The sequence below is a fragment of the Rutilus rutilus genome (assembly GCF_951802725.1).
Source record: "Rutilus rutilus genome assembly, chromosome: 8".
Taxonomy (NCBI): domain Eukaryota; kingdom Metazoa; phylum Chordata; class Actinopteri; order Cypriniformes; family Leuciscidae; genus Rutilus; species Rutilus rutilus.
Genome location: NC_140222.1, coordinates 20,500,753 through 20,520,445, shown reverse-complemented (window position 1 = coordinate 20,520,445; position 19,693 = coordinate 20,500,753). Strand labels below are relative to the sequence as shown.

The following is a 19,693-nucleotide window of genomic DNA, read 5'->3' as shown; positions in this document are numbered from 1 at the left end:
TTATCTCTTGGTTATTTTTCCTTCTAGCCAATGCTAGAATATTCTTCAATATTCTTCACATTATTTAATAATTTTCAAAATATTAGTTTCATTATCACCAAATAAGTCTCCATAACTGTATTAAGACTTTTAGGATTTCCTTCTATGCCATTTTCTAAATTACATTCTTACACAATTCATATTTGACTATACGGTTGCAGTGTTTACAGATGTCTTTTCATTTTCCCCAAATATTCCAGTTCTAACCAAATGTATACTTTTCTCTCTTATCGACAAAATCTTAATTTCCTGTAATGTTGCACAGTGAATAATCTTCGTTTACCTTCCTATTAAATATTTCTATCAGGACATTCACTTCAAAACATCTTGTTCTTTCTGTTTGTAATACTAATATCATTGTTGTTGTTTTTTATTATTTACATCACCTAATTTACATCACCTATTTTCTAGTGCTTTATACGGTGGTTTCATCAGGCAAGATTTTGCAGATATGAGAATCCCATAATTTCAGTAGTTCCATAGTGTACTATTCAAATGTTCTTTATGTACTATTAAATATATTTTTCCACTTTCTATATTTTATACTTCCTGCTTTCTTTTGCTCCCAAAAAGCTTTAGTTCACTTAAATCGCTTGTACAGTTAGGCTACAGTAAAATCAACAAAATGCCAAATTGCTGCTACATTCATAATAATTTAAACAATCAATAATTATCATTTACCCACAGCAAGTGATTTATATTAGCAGTATTTTTCTATATTTCAGCATTATTCTTCCCTCTTTTTGGACTATTTACTTTAATTGTTTTGGATAAGTAAATTCCAAAGTATCACTCTACCCACATCAAAAACTTTTAATATTTTACTGATTTGTTAATCTTGTGCCAGCTCTTTCTCTTGGCACAGGCAATCGAGGTGCTTTGCTGGTGGTCCTGTTCACTATTTCCTTGAAGACCAGCCTGAAGTGCTGAGTGAACCTCTGCTAGCAGGCTCTCCCCCTTCCAGAAGTTCACTGGCACACAGGATCAGCTCTGCCTTTCAATCATGTATTTGGGACTTTTTTTTTTTTTAAATATGCATTTACTCACATTCCCCCTTTTTGGGAGATTTTTTATTGTGACATTCTTACGCTATATCGTAAATAGCTTTTAGCAATTGTTTCCATTAACCATTTCTCACTTTGGTTGGAATATTTTTCACTACTTATTTTTCAATACTTTGGTAAATCAAGATTTTAGGCTCTCTAGTTTTCTCCCAAGTCTCCTGGGACAAAACCAGCAGCCACTTGCTTTGTACGTCATTTGTATTTATTTCAATACATTTTGACCATATTTACGACGCTAGAAATACCCAGCTGTTTCCAAGTCTGATTTCTTTGTACACCTTTGTTCGGTAATTTTGCCTTAAATGGTTAAATCACCAAAGGTTGTGGCAAATTCAAAGTTCTTTTTGGTTCAGGTCTCAAAGAAGTTTCTCAGAGTCGAGGTTCCAGGTCAGAAGAATTAACTTTATTGACAAGCAACAAAGTGAGGAGCCGGCTGGCCATCCGGACATCTGATCTTACATTATTCTTATCTCTTGGTGTCCAATTAGCGTTAGTGTAGTTATCTTTTTCTTTTGGCTCCACCTTGGCACTTCTCCACGATTAGAAACACCTGCATCGATGTTTAATTTCTATTGGTGGCCATATTTCACGCATGCGCTTTTTTGATAATGACTTTGCATATGGTTTTTGGGTACTTTTCCATCTCTAGTCTCATTCAACCTTTCACCCAGTTTTTCTGTCTTGTCCTCACACGACTCTTTCCCAGTTTTTATCCTCACATACACTTTTGACATGTTCTGTGTTTCCCATCATTTTGTCCCCTTTTGACTTGTTCTCTCTGCTTCCCATAATTTTAGGCCTCCTACATCTTAGGCCTAGATCCTTTAATATTTATATCATGCATTTGGACTCATGTATGAGACAGATGAAATTCTCCAACAGTCCATGCCCCAAATTCTATGCCTATTGCCTACCATATATACCAGCAAATTACTTTGGTTAATGTCTTTCAAACATTCATCGTATTTAGTCCACTGCAACCCTGTTACATAAACAGTCCTACATCCATGTGCTCGCTGATAGTCACTGTGTCATTCATTATTACTTTGAGGATAACTCATTCCTGGACAACAACACACTAGGTTCTTTCATTGTTTGTTGACAATCGTCTTTTTCAATTTATCATTAAATTAACCCCAGTCCTGATAATACCTCTCTAGTTATCTCTAACTTAAGAAGCTTTTCTTTATCTTTATCTGAATCATACTTTTATTGTTAAATTTCATTTGTCACCTTGTTTTTTTTTTTTTTTTTTTTTTTTTAATCAGAGGAAATGTTCTAATAACTCCAAGTTTCTTAGTCAACTATCCTCATTTTTATTATTATTTTTACATCTGTAAATGGCTAATCTCCATGTAAGCATATTTAGACATTTTGTTAAATAGCTGTAAAATGAAAAATATGAATTTCATTTATCACATCTTGCCTACAACTTTTATTAGTAGGCTATTAACAGCTGTTCTTGCATTTTGATCACTCTGCTGTATATCTTAATACTTTATATTAAAACAAACTAATTTCAGTTAATCAATATTCAAACCTTGTCTTTGTTCTAAATATCCTAAAACTATGTGGTCAGTCTAAAGCAGTCACTATCTCTTCCACTGTAGTAATAATTATACATTTACTTTTGTTATGTACGTTATTATTTTATCATTATTTTTTTTCTTTTTCTAAATTCATTCTGACAATCCATCCGCTTTCTCTCTCTATGTTTCTTCCGGCTTCTCCCGTTATAGGGGTCACCACAGTGGATCATCCACATATCTGTTTGGCATTGGGGTTAACAACAAGTTACTTTCCTTGTGCGACCCAGCATTGAGTGTGCAGTGCACTCATGCAATGCCAGTCGCTAGGACTTCCTACAAATCCATGAACTACTATAATATGTAACCCACTTAATTATTTTAATATCTTATTTCTTGTTCACTATATTTAACCTCCATATTTGACTTTTAAACAACTCCATTATAATTGTGGCATATCTTTACAATAGCATTATATCTTTAACATATACAATAGTAATATTATAATGTCTGTCCCCATTTAGGAATATGTATCTTGTTATCAGTCAAAACTTTAAAAAAGATTACATTCTCACTAAGCTGTTAAATTTGGTCCAATATCTGTTATATATTATAAATTCTGTTTCCGTTTCTCTACTTTTCTTCAAGTCAAGCTAGCTTATCAGCTGTATTAATATCATATCTCTGTGTTTTCTTTAAAATTGTCTGGTTGGGCTAAAAGGTTCAGAAAAAGGTTTAGTCTATACAAGAGGTTAAGTCCCTTCAACATTTTTTAAAGCTTTAGAGCTAAATCAGTTTGTTTACCTGGCAGTCTATTTTCCCGTTTTACAAAACAGTTTAAATCAAACCCTGTTTCTCTCCATGTATTGCTGGGATGTCTGGTAAAACTCCTGTCGAGCGACCTTGAGATACTCCCCTGAGCTCTGCCTGCTAGGCTGTACCAGAAGAAACATTACTCCCCCTCTCATGCTTATTTTTCTGACTTCAAACTGAAATCTTCAGTCTTCAGTGCACATAGTTTCACAAACAAGTGTACTTTTTTAAGAAACCTCTTTCCTTTTTTATGACTTTTTATCTGGCTATTAATAGTTGTTACAACATAAGATATCAATCGTCCTTTTATTATAATATTTTGCTTTTATTTTTATTTTATTTTTCTTCCTCACTGCAGTGTTTCCACATTTGAGGCTCTCTAACTGTAGTTGTTTGTCAAATGAAGATTATCTTTTGACCTCAGTCAAAAATTTCAACTTGGAATATCTTTTGCACAGAACTGCTAAACTTTTTCTCAGAAGCAAGGTATGTTTTTATTTTTATTTTATTTTATTAATTGATATCATATTGTATCAATATCAATATTCAAATGTCCTAATGTTTTTGTCTCATTAGTCTAGTTATAATCGCACTAGATACTTAGGGTAAAGTTACTGACAATACAACAGCAGTGAAGCAACACTTTAGTGACTTAAATCTCTTCTTAAAACATTTTATTTTAGGATTTACATGATTGTCCATTTTATTTGTTTATATTTGTATTTAAAATGTGTAGTTTTCCCTCTTGTGTTTGCCTGTAAAGCGCTTTGAGAAAGCAACGGTGCTATATAAAATAAATGTATTATTAATACTTGGGTAAAGCTGGTTTTATATTCGCACATAACTACAACACACACACATATATATATATATATATATATATATATTTTTTTTTTTTTCCTATAGAACTCGACGTCTTTCACATGGCTGCTTTAATTGCACTAACATTTCAGCTTTTCCTGTTTAGTTTAATCAATTTTTTTTTCTTAATATGCTTCATTATTTGCTAGCAATAACATGTTTTAATGTAACCCATTAAGCTATGTATTTTATGCGTATAAACCACTTCATATTCCAAAATCTAAAACTCTTAAACTCAAACTTGTTAAACATTAATAATCTTTTGTATATATACTTATTAAATCCTCAAACTTGACTTCCTTGGCAATTTTAACACAACTTCCACAGCTTTTAAACAGTTTTTGTTTTATTGAGTCCCCAATCAAATTATTAAATCTAAATTTCACTGTCCAGGGTGTTTCCTTGTCTTGAGCGGCTGGAATGATAGGCATTTCAAATCCTTAAAAACCTTCTACCATTAGTATAATAGTATAAAAAAAAAAAAAAAAAAATGTGTGTGTATATATATATATATATATATATATATATATATATATATATATATATATATATATATACACACATACACACACACACAAACACACACACACACACGCACACACACACACACACACACACACACACACACACACACACACACACACACACACACAAAATATATTACCTATATATACCTCTCTTATCTAAACGTATTTATTAGATCAATTTTCCATCTGTTATTCTTAGTTTCTCAGATGTTAATAAAACATCTAGCAGTCATTTTCCTCCAGTCCAAAACATTGTATCTTGTCGCTAACTTAAACATTCCATTTAATAATTCTCTTTGAATTTACTATTTTTAACAGCTCTCCTAATCTAAGAAGTTTACAATATAAGTTTTTGTATACATTTCTGTGTAAAAATATAGTTATAATTAACTTTTTTTACTAATTATAGCTCATCCTTCTTGCTTATCTGTTCGTCCGACTGTTTATACTATATTTTATTTTATTTTATTTAATTTTTGAACTGTAATATTTATTCTTATTTATTTTGATTAGTTTATTTTCTTTTATGTAAAGCACTTTGAATTACCATTGTGTATGACATGTGCTATATAAATAAACTTGCTTTGCCTGCCTTATCTTGTTATTTTAATAAATGAATTAATTTCTTGCTGCTAGCTCTTAATTCCATATTTTTAAATAAATCATATTTTCTTACCTTAGAGTAGCAAAGTCTTCCTGTAGAAAACCCGTTATAGTTCAGTCTCAGTCACATCTCCATTGTTGAACCTTTATCAGCGTACCAAGCCCTGGTCTAAGTTACTTTAGTATTTAGCATCTTCTCTGCTCTAGTCATTATTTAAAATTTTGTTCGACTAAAGTAGCCAATAAAATATGAAATATTCTATTTATGTTTGTTTGTTTGTACACTTATGTCATTTACATATTTATTTATTACTTCCTTTTTATTCATATTATTTAGTTATTACTATCTTTTCATTTTTTGACCTAGGAATATCTCTCTCAGTAATCGGTCGTTATATGTGTCTTTATATCTAAGACAGATACACGTTTGTCTTGTAGCGAAATCTCGGCTCACCTATATGCATTTTCTAATGCTTTAACCTCCTGTCAGCATAGGCACTATATAGTTATGTAATTTTTAACTCCTACCTGTTTACTTATGTTTGCAGTACGACTTGACATGATTTATAAGTCTAATATTCCTGCTTATAAACTATTCTTCATTGAATTTTGGGTTAAAAGTCCCAGTGTCTTTTTCCATCTCTTCTTCTGGACTCTGAAACTTCTCTTTACCATTAACGCTCTATTGTCTTTTGAAGTTCTTACTGACTTCTTACGGTACCTAAGGCTCGCTTCAGAAACTAATTTTTGTTTTTAATGACACTGGTACTTGTTGTAAAATTTTAGCCACTTACTCCAGTTTCTTTTGGAAATAGGCTCATTTTACAACTCCCCTAGAGTTAAACAGTTGAGTTTTACCATTTTCGAATCCGTTCAGCCGAACTCCGGGTCTGGCGGTACCACTTTTAGCATAGCTTAGCATAGATCATTGAATCGGACCATAGACAGTAAAAGAAATGGACACAGTGACCCCATAGGTTTCAACGGAGACAAGTGAAGTCAATTAGAAGCTCTTACTTCCTGATGGTCGAGCGTACTGCGCAGACTCACACTGAGCTTGACGGCGTAGATGTGACGTGAGCAACCCGTCTGTCTTCTAGTAGCTGTGCCAAGCGAAATCTGAATCATTCCCTTCCGAAACTTGCAGAAACGGAGAGTGTGAGTAGGAGGTGTCCATGAGCTGGAGCAGGAGAAACTTTTGCTAAGTATTCTGATTAATTATTTTGTCATTTTGCCTCCACGTCCCCCCGATTGCGCGCGAGCTTCTCCTCCTGTCCATATGGTACTGTGCGACAGAGAGTCGCAGGTTATGACGCAATCGTTAGCCTATTTTTACAAAAATGGCTTCTATGGGGCCATAACGTAAGATACAAGGTAATGGAGCCTTTTATACATTGTCGTGTTTCTTTAGAAATAAAAAATGGACAAACGGAGTCTTTAAACGCCTCAGATGTAAAGTTATTCGCTGTCAAAGTGACACCAAAATGAATGGGAGTCAATGGAATGCTAACAGCAGGTGATGGTCTGCTAATCAATGGCGGCGCCCGGGGAACCTTCAATAAAATATGAAATCGGACAAGACCATTAGCATCTCTCTCAAAAAAATGACCAAAGAATTTAGATATTTTTCCTATTTAAAACTTGACTCTTCTGTAGTTACATCATGTAAGACCGACGGAAAATGAAAAGTTGCGATTTTCTAGGCTGATATGGCTAGGAACTATACTCTCATTCCTGCGTAATAATCAAGAAACTTTGCTGCCGTACCATGAGTCCAGCAGGCGTAATGATATGACGCAGCGCCTGAAAACAGTCCCCAGCTCGGTAACTTCCATCGTGACCGGGACTAAGTTTGTCCAACCTATTAGACCTATTTTCAGGCGCTGCGTCATATCATTATGCGCGCAGCTGTGACTCAATGTTGCTTCGAGCGCATCATTCTGCGCACAGGATTCGCATTGGCACTTTGTCGCTCTGTATTCGAGCCTTAATACTTTTGCGCAATGAAAATTAAGATTATTAATGGTCTTTCTTGCGCTGTCCTATGTCTTTTTTTCCCACTATAATAACATTTGCTGCTGAATTATCCACAAACCTCATTTATAATAGCATTTTAATGAAACGAGAGAGTGCGTCCGCGGTGATAGAAGAGATGTGCGCTGTGTTATAATGCGCTGCTAACAATGTCATATAATTTAATGTGTATACTTTAAAAAAAGTGCATAGAGCTGCTAATTATATTTGTTGTTTGTTGATTTCCAATTATAAAACTTAAAATGTTTTCTGTGTGCGCATCATTTCTTTTAGAACATTTTCATCTCATTTTAACAAAACCGTGATAATATTGATAATCGTCGTGATAATTTTGGTCACTATTCACTTTGCACGTGACGTCACAAGTACTGGCTGACGGGCAAGAATTCATTGAAAATGAATGACTTCCGGGCACTTTGCCGCTCTCGCCGGTGGCGGTGTGAACGCACAGTAACAGCTGTCGTCTTTTGCTAACAACAACAAAAGTGTGTGATATGTTGTTTTGAGGTTTGTGATATCTATGGTTTTCAATGAGAACCAGAGATGACCCAACAGTAGAGCTAGATTATTTACGGAGGAATTATTACTGCTCGATTATCTTAAAAAACCTTGTCTGCTTTACACAATTTAGCTACCTTGGAGTTAATCCTAGTCCATAGTTATGCAGCTAGCTCGCTAACAGACTTGATAGCTACTAGAAAGACCTGGAACTATAGGACTCTACGTTGAAAATACCCGTTTGTTGCCCGCCAGGTATCCATGGTAGTCACGTGACTGCAAAGTATGAATAATCGTGATATGAAATTTTCTTTACAGAAACATTACATCCCTAGTGTTAATCAATCCAGTGTGTTTTCCAGCCTATGGCGTGAGACACTGATAGTCTCCAGGATCACTGTGACCCTACAAGCCATTTCGAGATGGATGTCAGATTAAGAAAAAACCTTAAATAGACTATCTGAAAATATATATATATATATTGATTATGGCATTTATTGGCCAATCTCATACATAAATGCATCAAAATAATAATTTTATTGCAGTTATATTCTTTCTGATATTACATCATGGTTCACCTTTGTGTCTTTCCCTTTACATTTCTCTTTTTTGTTTTACTGAAAATGAACCTTTCCTTACTTTCATTTTAGACCTGATGGAAGACAATGAGGAGAGGGAAGAACTGAGTGAAGCAAAGGAGAAACATCATCATGTCAAAACTGGTGAAAAGTCTTTGAGTCGCTCACAGGCTGAAAGTCATTTATTGAAAAGAAGAGACAAAAAATCTTTCACCTGCCCTCAGTGTGGAAAGAGTTTCACACGAAAAGGAAACCTTAATGAACACATGAAAATCCACACTGGAGAGAAGCCAAACACATGTGATCAGTGTGGGAAGAGTTACACATTTAAAGGAAGCCTTAGGGATCACATGAGAATCCACACTGGAAAGAATCTGCACACATGTGATCAGTGTGGGAAGAGTTACACATTAAAAGTAAGCCTTAATAATCACATGAGAATCCACACTGGAGAGAAGCCGTACAAATGTGATCAGTGTGGGATTAGTTTCACATTAAAAGGAAGCCTTAATGAACACATGACAATCCACACTGGAGAGAAGCCGCACACATGTGATCAGTGTGGGCTGAGTTTCAGAATAAAAGGATCCCTTAAGGAACACATGACAATCCACACTGGAGAGAGGCCACACACATGTGATCAGTGTGGGATGAGTTTCAGAAAAGCATACACTTTTAAAATACACATGCGCTGTCACTCCGGAGAAAGACCGTTTTCCTGTGATCAATGCAGTAAAACATTTTCTAGGGCAGATGCGCTGAAGGACCACATGAAAATTCACACACAGGAGAAGCCTTACACGTGCTCTTTGTGTGGAAATAATTTTAGTCAGATGGGTGCTTTAAATTTACACCAGAAAAGACACAATGGTGTGAAGAATCACATGTGCTTTGATTGTGGGAAGACTTTTGTTAGAGACGCTGAACTGAAGCTGCACCAAAGAACTCACACTAGAGGAAAACCTTACAAGTGTTCACACTGTGACAAGAGATTCAAAACTTCACAATATCTGAAAATACATGAGCGGATCCACACTGGAGAAAAACCTTATAAGTGTTCACACTGTGAGAAGAGTTTCAGTCAGTCAGGATCTCTGAAATCACACGAGAGGATCCACACCGGAGAGAAACCGTATCACTGCCCTCCGTGTGGGAAGAGTTTCAGACAATCATCTTCTCTACTCAATCATGCAAAAAACAAATGTTTGAAATCATGAAATCATGTCTGAATTCATCTTCGGATCCATCACATTCAAATCCGACGCTGTGTCCTCACCAAACAATAAAACTTCTTCCTCTTCAAGACCGAGATCAACATGAGTTTCTTCCAAATCAACAATATCTAAGAAGTTAATAAATGTTTACTTCATGATATAATACCAAATCATGCTTTATTATGATTTTTGTATTTTGTTAAATTTATATTTAAACATTTTAGAATAATGAACGGGAGTGGATTCTTAAGCTCCATCGCCTTCCCTTTGCCTTCTTATTATATCCTTTTACTCGTTTAATCAGCATTTATTAATCAGTATTATCTTTTATGCAGTGATTCAATAGACTGCAATGTTTGTAGAATGTGCTTCGCCGAGCTGTAAAATTGTTACGCGAATTGCTTGTTAACTGCAGATTACTGGTTACTACAGTGCGCATAAAATCACGGTGGCGAGCAGGACGAGGCCGAGGGCCATGAGAGAGCGGAGCGAGGCCGGTGGCGGGATCACTGATGAGCGACACCTGTGAGGCGCACCGCTCTCGTATCTCTCACGGAGGAGCGGAAGCTTAAAAGGAGGAGCGACGACAGTGAAGGATGAGAGAGGCCAGGCCTGGATTTTATTTGATGTTTTGTTTTTGTCTTTACTTTTGTTTTTGTATTTGTTTATTTTTTATTAAAATTGTTGATTGTTCGCCGGTTCCCGCCTCCTTCTTGCCATAACATCTAACCTTGTTACAACCACATTTAAGATTAGATTTGGATCTTCATTTAAGACAGCTTTATTGTCTTTATAGTCTTTTCACGTAGTATAACTGGGCAGCGCTTCTGTGTTGTACGTCACACGCATCACACACATGACCAGCGTCGGCCAATAGTGAGCCTACATGTGACGTACAACACAGAAGCGCTATGCAGTTATACTACGTAAAAAGATTCGAGGCCCAGAGAGAAGGAAATGAATAGTGGAATAAAGTCGTTATTTTGGGTTTTTTTTGCGCACAAAAAGTATTCTCGTCGCTTTATAAACTTAAGATTGAGCCACTGTAGTCACTTGGACTATATTAACGATGTCTTTAATACATTTTCTGAGCCAGCAAGTTATAATGTCTTAGAAGCCTATGGAGGAGTGAGACAGCTCTCAGATTTAATCAAAAATATCTTAATTTGTGTTCCGAAGATGAACGAAGGTCTTACGGGGTTGGAACAACATGAGGGTGAGTAATTACTGACAGAATTTTCATTTTTGGGTGAACTATCCCTTTAAATACTATTACACATTTGCTGGTGGTAATGCAGTGGAGCACCTTCTCTTAAAAATAGCATTTTATCAAGGTAAAAATCTACATATAGTTCCCAACAAAAGTATTGCCTCTCCTTCATTGATATCCATGAAAAAAAAAAAAGCTTTTATTTGGCTAAAGGTTGCTGGCTTGCCTTCCAATGGCTCTGGTATGGCTGTGTTATCATTGCATTTACAGTTTTGACCAGCAGGTGTCGCTACTGTACAGTGTTTCGGGCTCTTTCAGTCATCTCCTTTTCTGCCATCACTATTATGCAGGTTGTTTTTACTGTTCTGTATGATGGTTTGGTTTTGCTATGACATTTACTGGTGTGTAACTCAATTGTTCTGTGACTACAGCAATGCATCTCTGTGAAATAGTGATTTCAAGATAGTGACTTTATTCCCATTTTACCAGTATATCCAGAGAGGGGGACTTTACGCTCCACCCATGGCTATGTGGTGCAGTGAAACCTGTATAATGAGGGCGGAAAACATTCCAGGGTTCCCGCCTTGGAGAAGAGCCAAACCTGTGGAAACATGTCCTATCACGCAGGAAAACTGCTTTAACTGCTGAAGTGATAGTTAGACTAAAGCAAGCTGGTTTTAATATGTTAACTAGATGAAAGAACTCAATTTTTTTGTGTGTGTAATTTAGGGTTTGTTATGTAGGGTTTATAAAAACTATCAGGGACTAGATTGTTTTAGGTTTGAGAAAATAGTATAAGAAAGGTGATTTAATTATAAAAGCTTTTTAAAGTGAAATGAAATTGTTTATTCTGTTGCGTTTCATTCAGTACAACGTTCATAAAATAATGCTGAAATATGGGAAAATACACAAATGCTGACAGTTTAAGGCATCTGAAGCACAAGCTCAAGAATCATTTCAGGTCTAGGCAGGTTTTCACGCTTCATAGGCAGTTCTTCCGGGATTATGAAGCTGTTATTCAATCCGCTTTTTTACAGGTCATAACTGACAATAACACAATAAGATGGCAGTGTGCAAATAAATAACAAATTAAAAAACCTTAGGTCATAACACTTGAGTACACTACTTCAGCATCTTCATTACGTTTCTGTAAGAAAACACAAAAGTAAAATCAGGAACAGTGTTGATGAACAGATGCAAAACTGGAGAAAGAGGTTAATCTTTCAGAGAATAACAAATGTCAAGAAATCCATCAAAAACAGTGGTCTATCATGATTAATAAAGTTGAAAGTAAGATGCTCTGCACCCAAACTGTAATTTTGCCTGAAATCTCTCTGAAAAAAAGCCTTAAAGAAGATGTTCATCCATTCCTGTAAATCTTACCCAGTGCAACTTTTGATTACAGTCTGTAAATCTACCTTAAAGGGATAGTTCACTTTGAAATTAATTTTTGATATGTTTTAGCTTACCTCAAGGGCATCCAAGATGTAGGTGTCTTTGTTTCCGCAGTAGTTTCAATTTTGATATTTTTAGGTCAAACCGTTCTTGTCTGTCAGTCATATAATGCATGTCTATGGTCACTGTCTCAAAACACAAGCACAGAGTCCAAATTAAAAAGTCCGCCTTGGCTACTGCAGTTCATTGGAACGAAACCGTAGCCAAGGCGACATCTATGTATATATCTATACCCGCCCGCGCCGTCAGATCATTTGGACGTGTGCTGTTTTCAAGAGATAACAACGATATAAATACTGTTCGTTTTCTCACACAAACCGCTCGTTTCGTGTCTTAGGCCATCAATGTGTACTTACGATGGGGAATTGTTTCATTTGGACGTGGGGAATTGTTTTAATTTGGACTCTGTGCTTGTGTTTTGAGACAGTGACCATAGACCTGCATTATATGACTGACAGATAAGAACGGTTTGACCTAAAAATATCAAAATTGAAACTACTGCGGAAACAAAGACACCTACATCTTGGATGCCCTTGAGGTAAGCTAATACATATCAAAAATTAATTTCAAAGTGAACTATCCCTTTAATGCATTCTTTTGTGTGACACAAATGCAGAAGTACAGAACATGACTGTTTTTGTGGTTCAGTGTGAATGAATGGTCGTTTTATACTGGAGAGGAAGTTCTGAAAGAGACATTGTGCCTAACAATTGTGTTTCCTATCAAATCAGAATCCAAATCCCTGAATGAGATGGTTCATGCATCCATCAAAACTGACAAATGACAAAAGAAAAAATGGTAGCAGAACATCTTACAATTGAGATGTCTATGAAAACCAAGTTCTCTTACGAGAGGTCTCTCGTACTGCGTAAGATATCTTACGCTAGGGGAAAATCCTTTTTCCGCGAGATATTGAAGCCAAAAATTATCCTTAATTTTGTAATAATGCAAAACGCGTTGCGGCAGCATGCAGACATAGGCGAGACAGCTCGCGTGCCTATTGGCTGCTCTGCGGCAACTGCAGCAGCCTATCGAGCGAGGCCTGGCGTGACGCCAGACCCAATCAGGGCACTTCGCGCCCGCTGCGTCACGTCCCGCCGAAATGGGCGTGGTCTAGGCCTATAAATACCGCTCGCAGGCAGCTATTATCTGATTTTTCATCCTTCAAGCGAAGCACACGCATCGCTGGAGCCGGAGATAAAGCCGCGCCGTCTGAGAGAGAGCACCTTCAGCGGGACGAGTCACTGAAGTCGCTGGCCGCGCTGCCTTCCTGCCTTCCTGCTGCGCTTTCCGGCGCTTATATCCTTCCCTTTTATTACACTGTACTTTTGTGTGTGTGTGTCGCCGCCGCGACACACATTCTAAAAGAGCTAGCGTCTTTTTAAAGATGCCTTCCTGCGGCTCGTGCAGAGCCACACTCAGCGACGGGGACCGCCACGTGATTTGCGTTTCCTGCCTGGGTGAGGAACATGCAGCTCTCGCGCTCACTGACGGCGGCTGCCCTCACTGCGAGCTGATGGCAATGGCGACTCTGAGGACTCGCCTAGCCTTCTTCACCGAGACTGCTCCCCCGCCCGCCGCGGCGTCGCGCCGTAAAAAGCGCCGTGCCCAGCGGGCCCCGGAACCCTCCCTCAGCCGCCAAAGCTCGCCGGTTCGCCCGCTTGCTTCCCCGGCTTCGTCAGCCTCGCTTCCTGACGGACAGCGGCCGCCGTCTGCCGCCGCTTCCGTTGACATCGTGGATGAGGAAGCCCTGCTGGGAGAGGATGATTCCTGCTCTATCCTGGCGTCAGGCAGTGAGGATTGGGCGGGCTCTGAGGACCCCGCGCCCCCTGCCCGCATCTCTTCAGGCAAGAGAGCGTCCATCGAGACGGAGCTCATGCGAGTACTCGCACAGGCCGCGGCGAGCCTCGGCCTCGAGTGGTCTTCGCCTGAGCAGCCCGCTCACAACCGGCTGGATGGATTTTTCCTGCCTGGGGAGCGCGCTTCGCCTGCGTCCAGACCGGCGCCTTTTCTTCCTGAGTTACACGAAGAAGTCGCCAAGTCCTGGAACGCCCCCTATTCGGCTAGAGTGCGTCCTGCTGTTTCTTTGGCATTCTCCGCTGTTGACGATGCCAAGAACAAAGGATACCTTTCGCTGCCGCCGGTCGAAGAGGCGATAGCGGCCCACTTATGCCCGCCCTCTGCTGGACGGCGTGCTAAGTCGGCCCTACCCTCTAAAGCTTGCCGCACGACGTCAAGCCTGCTCCGCCGCGCTTTCTCCGCCGCCGGGCAAGCTGCGTCAGCGCTGCACACCATGGCAACGCTTCAGATCTTCCAGGCCGATCTCCTCCGTAAGCTGGATGAGGAAGGGCCTGACGCGATCTGCGTGCCGGACTTAAGGAGTGCCACGGACCTCGCTCTCCGTGCTACTAAGTCTGCAGCGCAAGCCATTGGACGGAATATGGCCTCTCTCACCGTGACTGAGAGACATCTTTGGCTAACGCTCTCGGAAATGGCCGAGTCTGAGCGCACCGCGTTCCTCGACGCCCCGCTTTCCGCCACAGGCCTCTTTGGATCCTCCGTCAAGGATTTCGCGGAGAGTTTCGCAGAGGTACAGAAAGCGTCACAGGCTATGAAGCACTTCCTCCCGAAGCGCTCCAGCTCTGCAGCAGTCCGTGCGAAACCGTCTGCTCAGAGCTCACAGCCACAGCCACCGTCCACTGCCTCCACTTCACAGCGCCGCCAGGCCCGAAGCGCGAGACCGCGCTCCCGCTCATCCGGTCGCCGCCCCGCTGTACGTGGCCCGCGACCTAGGATTACGGTGAAGCCCGAGGCCCCGAAGTCGTCCTAGCACAGCTAGGAAAACGACGGTGTTTAAGTCCCGCTGCGGCCAGACTCACACCAAAGCTATTCGCTCGTCCAGTTCCAGCAAATGTGACTGTTCCAGTGTTTTCTGCAGCCAACAAGTCGGTTCTGTCACCCGCTTGCCTGCACACAAATGCCGTTTTCACGGCTACCCAGATAAATCCCCAAAAGAGTGTATTTTCTGGTGTCCCGGCCACGGCCGATGGTGTTTCATGTGTAGTAAGAATGCCCACTGCCCAGTGCCCATCCCTACACACAAGCACAGCCTGTCACACAGGGCTCGCGCACATAAAACCGACTCAGATCGGTTGCGCTTCAAACATGGTGAAAGTGCCCACTACCCAGTGCCCACTAACACCGCGTTGTGCATGTCTCACGGTTTCTGTAAAAACGAAACCAACGTGCACTCGCTTCACGCAAGCGAACGATGTTTTCGGTGTGATAAATGTGCCCGCTGTCCCGCGCCCACATCCACACATAGACATGACAGTTCCCACGGGAACCGCCCAGCCCTCCCCCTCGCGGCTGACCACCGCAGAGGAGTCGAGCGCGGGCAATCCGCTGTTATCAGCGCGCCCCATGCCTCAAATGTCACGAGTGCGATGCTCGTGTTGCAGCACGCCGAAGCCTCTCCATCGCTGAGCGAGCGGAGCGCGCTTCGTATTCAACCCCTACCTATCCATGCAGACGCATGGGCAAAGCTGCCCGGGGTTTCGAAGTGGGTGCTGAACATTATAAAAAGAGGCTATTCGCTGCAGTTTCACCGACGCCCTCGCCGCTATGTGGCGCGCGTCGAGACCACGGTAAAAACAGAAGTAGCACATTTACTTCGAGCCGAAGTGACGAAACTATTGAGCAAAGGGGCCATAGAGCCTCTCTCTCAAGTTCAGAGCGAAGGAGGGCTATACAGCAGATACTTCCTGGTACCGAAAAAAGACGGGGGTCTCAGACCCATACTAGATCTAAGGCAACTGAACAAAGTGCTTGTGAAGCGACAGTTCAGGATGCTCACGACCAGACAAATCCTTGTGCAGATTCGCCAAGGAGATTGGTTTGTGTCAATAGATCTGAAAGACGCGTATTTTCAAATACAGATAGCGTCACGTCACAGGCGATATTTGAGATTCGCCTTCGAGGGCCAGGCATATAAGTACACAGTCCTGCCATTCGGTTTGTCCCTGGCACCCCGTACATTTACGAAGTGCATGGACGCGGCGCTCGCACCCCTCAGAATGAGAGGCATACGAGTGCTGAACTATTTGGACGATTGGCTGATTCTAGCGCAATCTCGCGCAGTGCTCATAGAACACACAACCATTTTACTCGATCACCTCGAGGATTTGGGTCTCAGTGTCAATTGGGCGAAGAGCTCTCTGTTACCCAGTCAGAAGATATCTTTCCTAGGCACAGAATTGGACTCGCTGTCCATGATAGCGCGACTATCACCACAGCGCGCGGTAGACATTCAACGCACAGCGAACGCGTTTCGCTGCGGCGCGTCTGTCCCGCTCAAGAAATTTCAGAAGATGCTAGGTCTCATGGCCTCAGCATCGTCAGTGCTCCAGCTGGGCCTGCTCCGCATGCGCCCGCTGCAGTTTTGGCTGAAAGCGCGAGTCCCACGCAGAGCGTGGGCATCCGGTTCGCTTCGCCTCAGGGTCAATCAGAAGTGCGTCACAGCTCTGAAACCTTGGAGAGCGAACGACTGGTACCAATTAGGTGTAAGCCTGGGGACTTCCTCGAGGGTGAAAGTGGTGTCCACGGACGCGTCCACCTCGGGATGGGGAGCGCTGCTCGAGGGCAGACCGTTCTTCGGCCAGTGGTCGGAACGGGAGAAGCTCCTGCACATAAACTGCCTCGAAATGCTGGCAGTAGACTGACGCGTTTTTGTCCCCAGATAAAAGGACGCCACGTCTTGGTCCGTTCGGACAACATGTCTGTGGTGTCCTACATAAATCGCCAGGGCGGCCTCAGGTCCAAGAACCTGTACAGGCTGGCAGAACGCCTCCTGGTATGGGCTCAGTGCAACCTGCGCTCGCTCAGAGCAGCGCACGTGCCAGGGCTGCTGAACATAGGACCGGACAGACTGTCCAGGAACAATGTTCCGGCAGGCGAGTGGTCTCTACACCCACAGACAGTCCAACTGCTGTGGAAGAAATTCGGCAGAGCAGAAGTAGACCTGTTTGCGTCTCAAGAAAACGCTCACTGTCAGGAATTTTTCTCAAAGAGCAGGAGCGCGCTGGCCCATGTGTGGCCCCGCCGCCCGCTCTATGCTTTCCCCCCCGTCTCTCTCCTGCCTCAGGTGATAGAACGGATCAGGGAAGAAGGATGCTCAGTACTGCTGGTGGCACCGTTCTGGAAAAACCAACCTTGGTTCCCAGTCGTGATGCAGTTAGCAAGTACTGCCCCGTGGCCAGTACCAGTGAGGAGAGACCTCCTCTCACAGGCCCACGGTTCGATCTGGCATCCTCACCCGGAACTGTGGTCCCTTCATGTCTGGGCCATCAACGGGTACATGTTGGACTCCCTGAAGGAGTATTAAACACGATCACGCAGGCTAGAGCTCCGTCTACGAGACGACTCTATTCCTCGAAATGGTCAGTGTTTTCGGGCTGGTGCACAGCCCGTGGTGTGTCACCCACAGACTGTGGTGTGGCGGAGGTGCTTTCCTTCCTACAAGAGCTGTTGGATGGGGGCAGGGCCCCCTCCACGCTCAAAGTTTATGTGGCGGCTATAGCAGCGTTCTCAGAAACAACGCTTGGTCAGTCAATAGGAAGGAACGATTTAGTCATCCGCTTCCTTAGAGGGGCTAAGAGACTGAATCCTCCCAGACCTCCCTCAGTCCCCGTATGGGACCTTTCTTCGGTTCTGGAAGCCATGAAAGGTGCGCCATTTGAGCCTTTGCAGTCAATCGATTTGAAACACCTGTCTTTCAAGACGGTGTTTTTGCTGGCTCTCGCTTCGGTGAAGCGCATAGGGGATCTGCACGCGCTCTCTGTGAGCGCGGCGTGCATGGAGTTTGGGCCTAATGACTCGAAAGTTATACTCAAACCTAAGCACAGTTATGTTCCGAAATCCCTCAACACACCGTTTAGGGCGCAGGTTATCTCCCTGTCAGCCCTACCGGTCCCTGATGAGGAAAGAGACACGAGCCTCCTCTGCCCAGTCAGGGCATTACGAGCTTATGTGTCTCGCTCGTCTGGTTTCAGACAGACGGAGCAGCTCTTTGTTTCGTTTAGCGGACGTTCTAAGGGACTAGCCGCGTCGAAACAGAGCCTATCCAGATGGATAGTTGATGCTATAGCGCTGGCATACGCCTCCAAGGGCATGCAGTGCCCGTTGGGTGTCAGAGCGCACTCCACGAGAGGCATGGCCTCTTCGTGGACCTGGTCAAGTGGGATTGCCTTGCAAGATATTTGTATGGCGGCAGGCTGGGCCTCCCCGTCTACATTTATAAGGTTTTATAACCTAGAGGTTCCCGCCCTGCAGGCCAGGCTGCTGTCGGTCTAAGTTTACCAGTATTGTCTGACCTGATGCGATCAGCTCAGAATGCTGCGTCTACTGAGCACAGCTCAATGTTCGACAGTAAAAAAGTAGCAGCACGAGATGTGCCTGGGCAAACTGTGTAAGACCCATATTCCCCCATCAGTTCAGGCCGTACCCCGCCCTGTCTGTATGATGAAATTCGCGTCTCAGCGACGCTACCATATGTGGAAGAGTGCGGCTTCGCCCCTCCCTCTTCCTGGACTCCCTGTGAGTTCCCTGAGTGATTGTGCACTATATGTACCCCGGGCTTTCGCCCTTGGGTCTTTGGTGTCAGATCTCAGCATGCACGGCGTTTTGCATTGGGTCCCCTAGCGTAAGATATCTTACGCAGTACGAGAGACCTCTCGTAAGAGAACGTACTCGGTTACTAACGTAACCTCGGTTCTCTCTAGAAGAGGGAACGAGTACTGCGTATCTTGCCGTGCATGCACACGCTCTGGTTGCTTCGATGATGAAAAACCAGATAATAGCTGCCTGCGAGCGGTATTTATAGGCCTAGACCACGCCCATTTCGGCGGGACGTGACGCAGCGGGCGCGAAGTGCCCTGATTGGGTCTGGCGTCACGCCAGGCCTCGCTCGATAGGCTGCTGCAGTTGCCGCAGAGCAGCCAATAGGCGCGCGAGCTGTCTCGCCTATGTCTGCATGCTGCCGCAACGCGTTTTGCATTATTACAAAATTAAGGATAATTTTTGGCTTCAATATCTCGCAGAAAAAGGATTTTCCCCTAGCGTAAGATATCTTACGCATTACTCGTTCCCTCTTCTAGAGAGAACCGAGGTTACGTTAGTAACCGAGTACGTTTTCATGCATCTAGTCAATCTGAAACATACATGACATGATCTGCACACACAGATATGTGATCATGCAAGTATATGCACACTAC

At 42.3% G+C, this 19,693-nt stretch overlaps 2 protein-coding genes and 1 long non-coding RNA gene across 3 annotated transcripts in view; 2 read left to right on the top strand and 1 right to left on the bottom strand.

The window, feature by feature from the left end:
• LOC311296012 overlaps positions 1–19,693 on the top strand; it is a 288,024-nt gene that overhangs the window by 247,314 nt on the left and 21,017 nt on the right. The gene's annotated exons all lie outside the window — the stretch shown is intronic.
• LOC311295988 (uncharacterized protein) lies at positions 3,594–10,005 on the top strand. Its single transcript, XM_084417588.1, has 2 exons — positions 3,594–3,928; positions 8,616–10,005. Exon 2 carries the CDS (start codon positions 8,621–8,623, stop codon positions 9,758–9,760), a length of 1,140 nt encoding a protein of 379 aa, XP_084273714.1. The 5' UTR covers positions 3,594–3,928; positions 8,616–8,620; the 3' UTR covers positions 9,761–10,005.
• LOC311296010 (uncharacterized protein) overlaps positions 10,069–19,693 on the bottom strand; it is a 50,564-nt gene continuing 40,939 nt past the window's right edge. Inside the window, exon 6 of the mRNA XM_084417640.1 lies at positions 10,069–12,114. Within this exon, the coding sequence (XP_084273766.1) occupies positions 12,067–12,114 (48 nt within the window). The 3' untranslated portion in view covers positions 10,069–12,066. The remainder of the gene's footprint in view (positions 12,115–19,693) is intronic.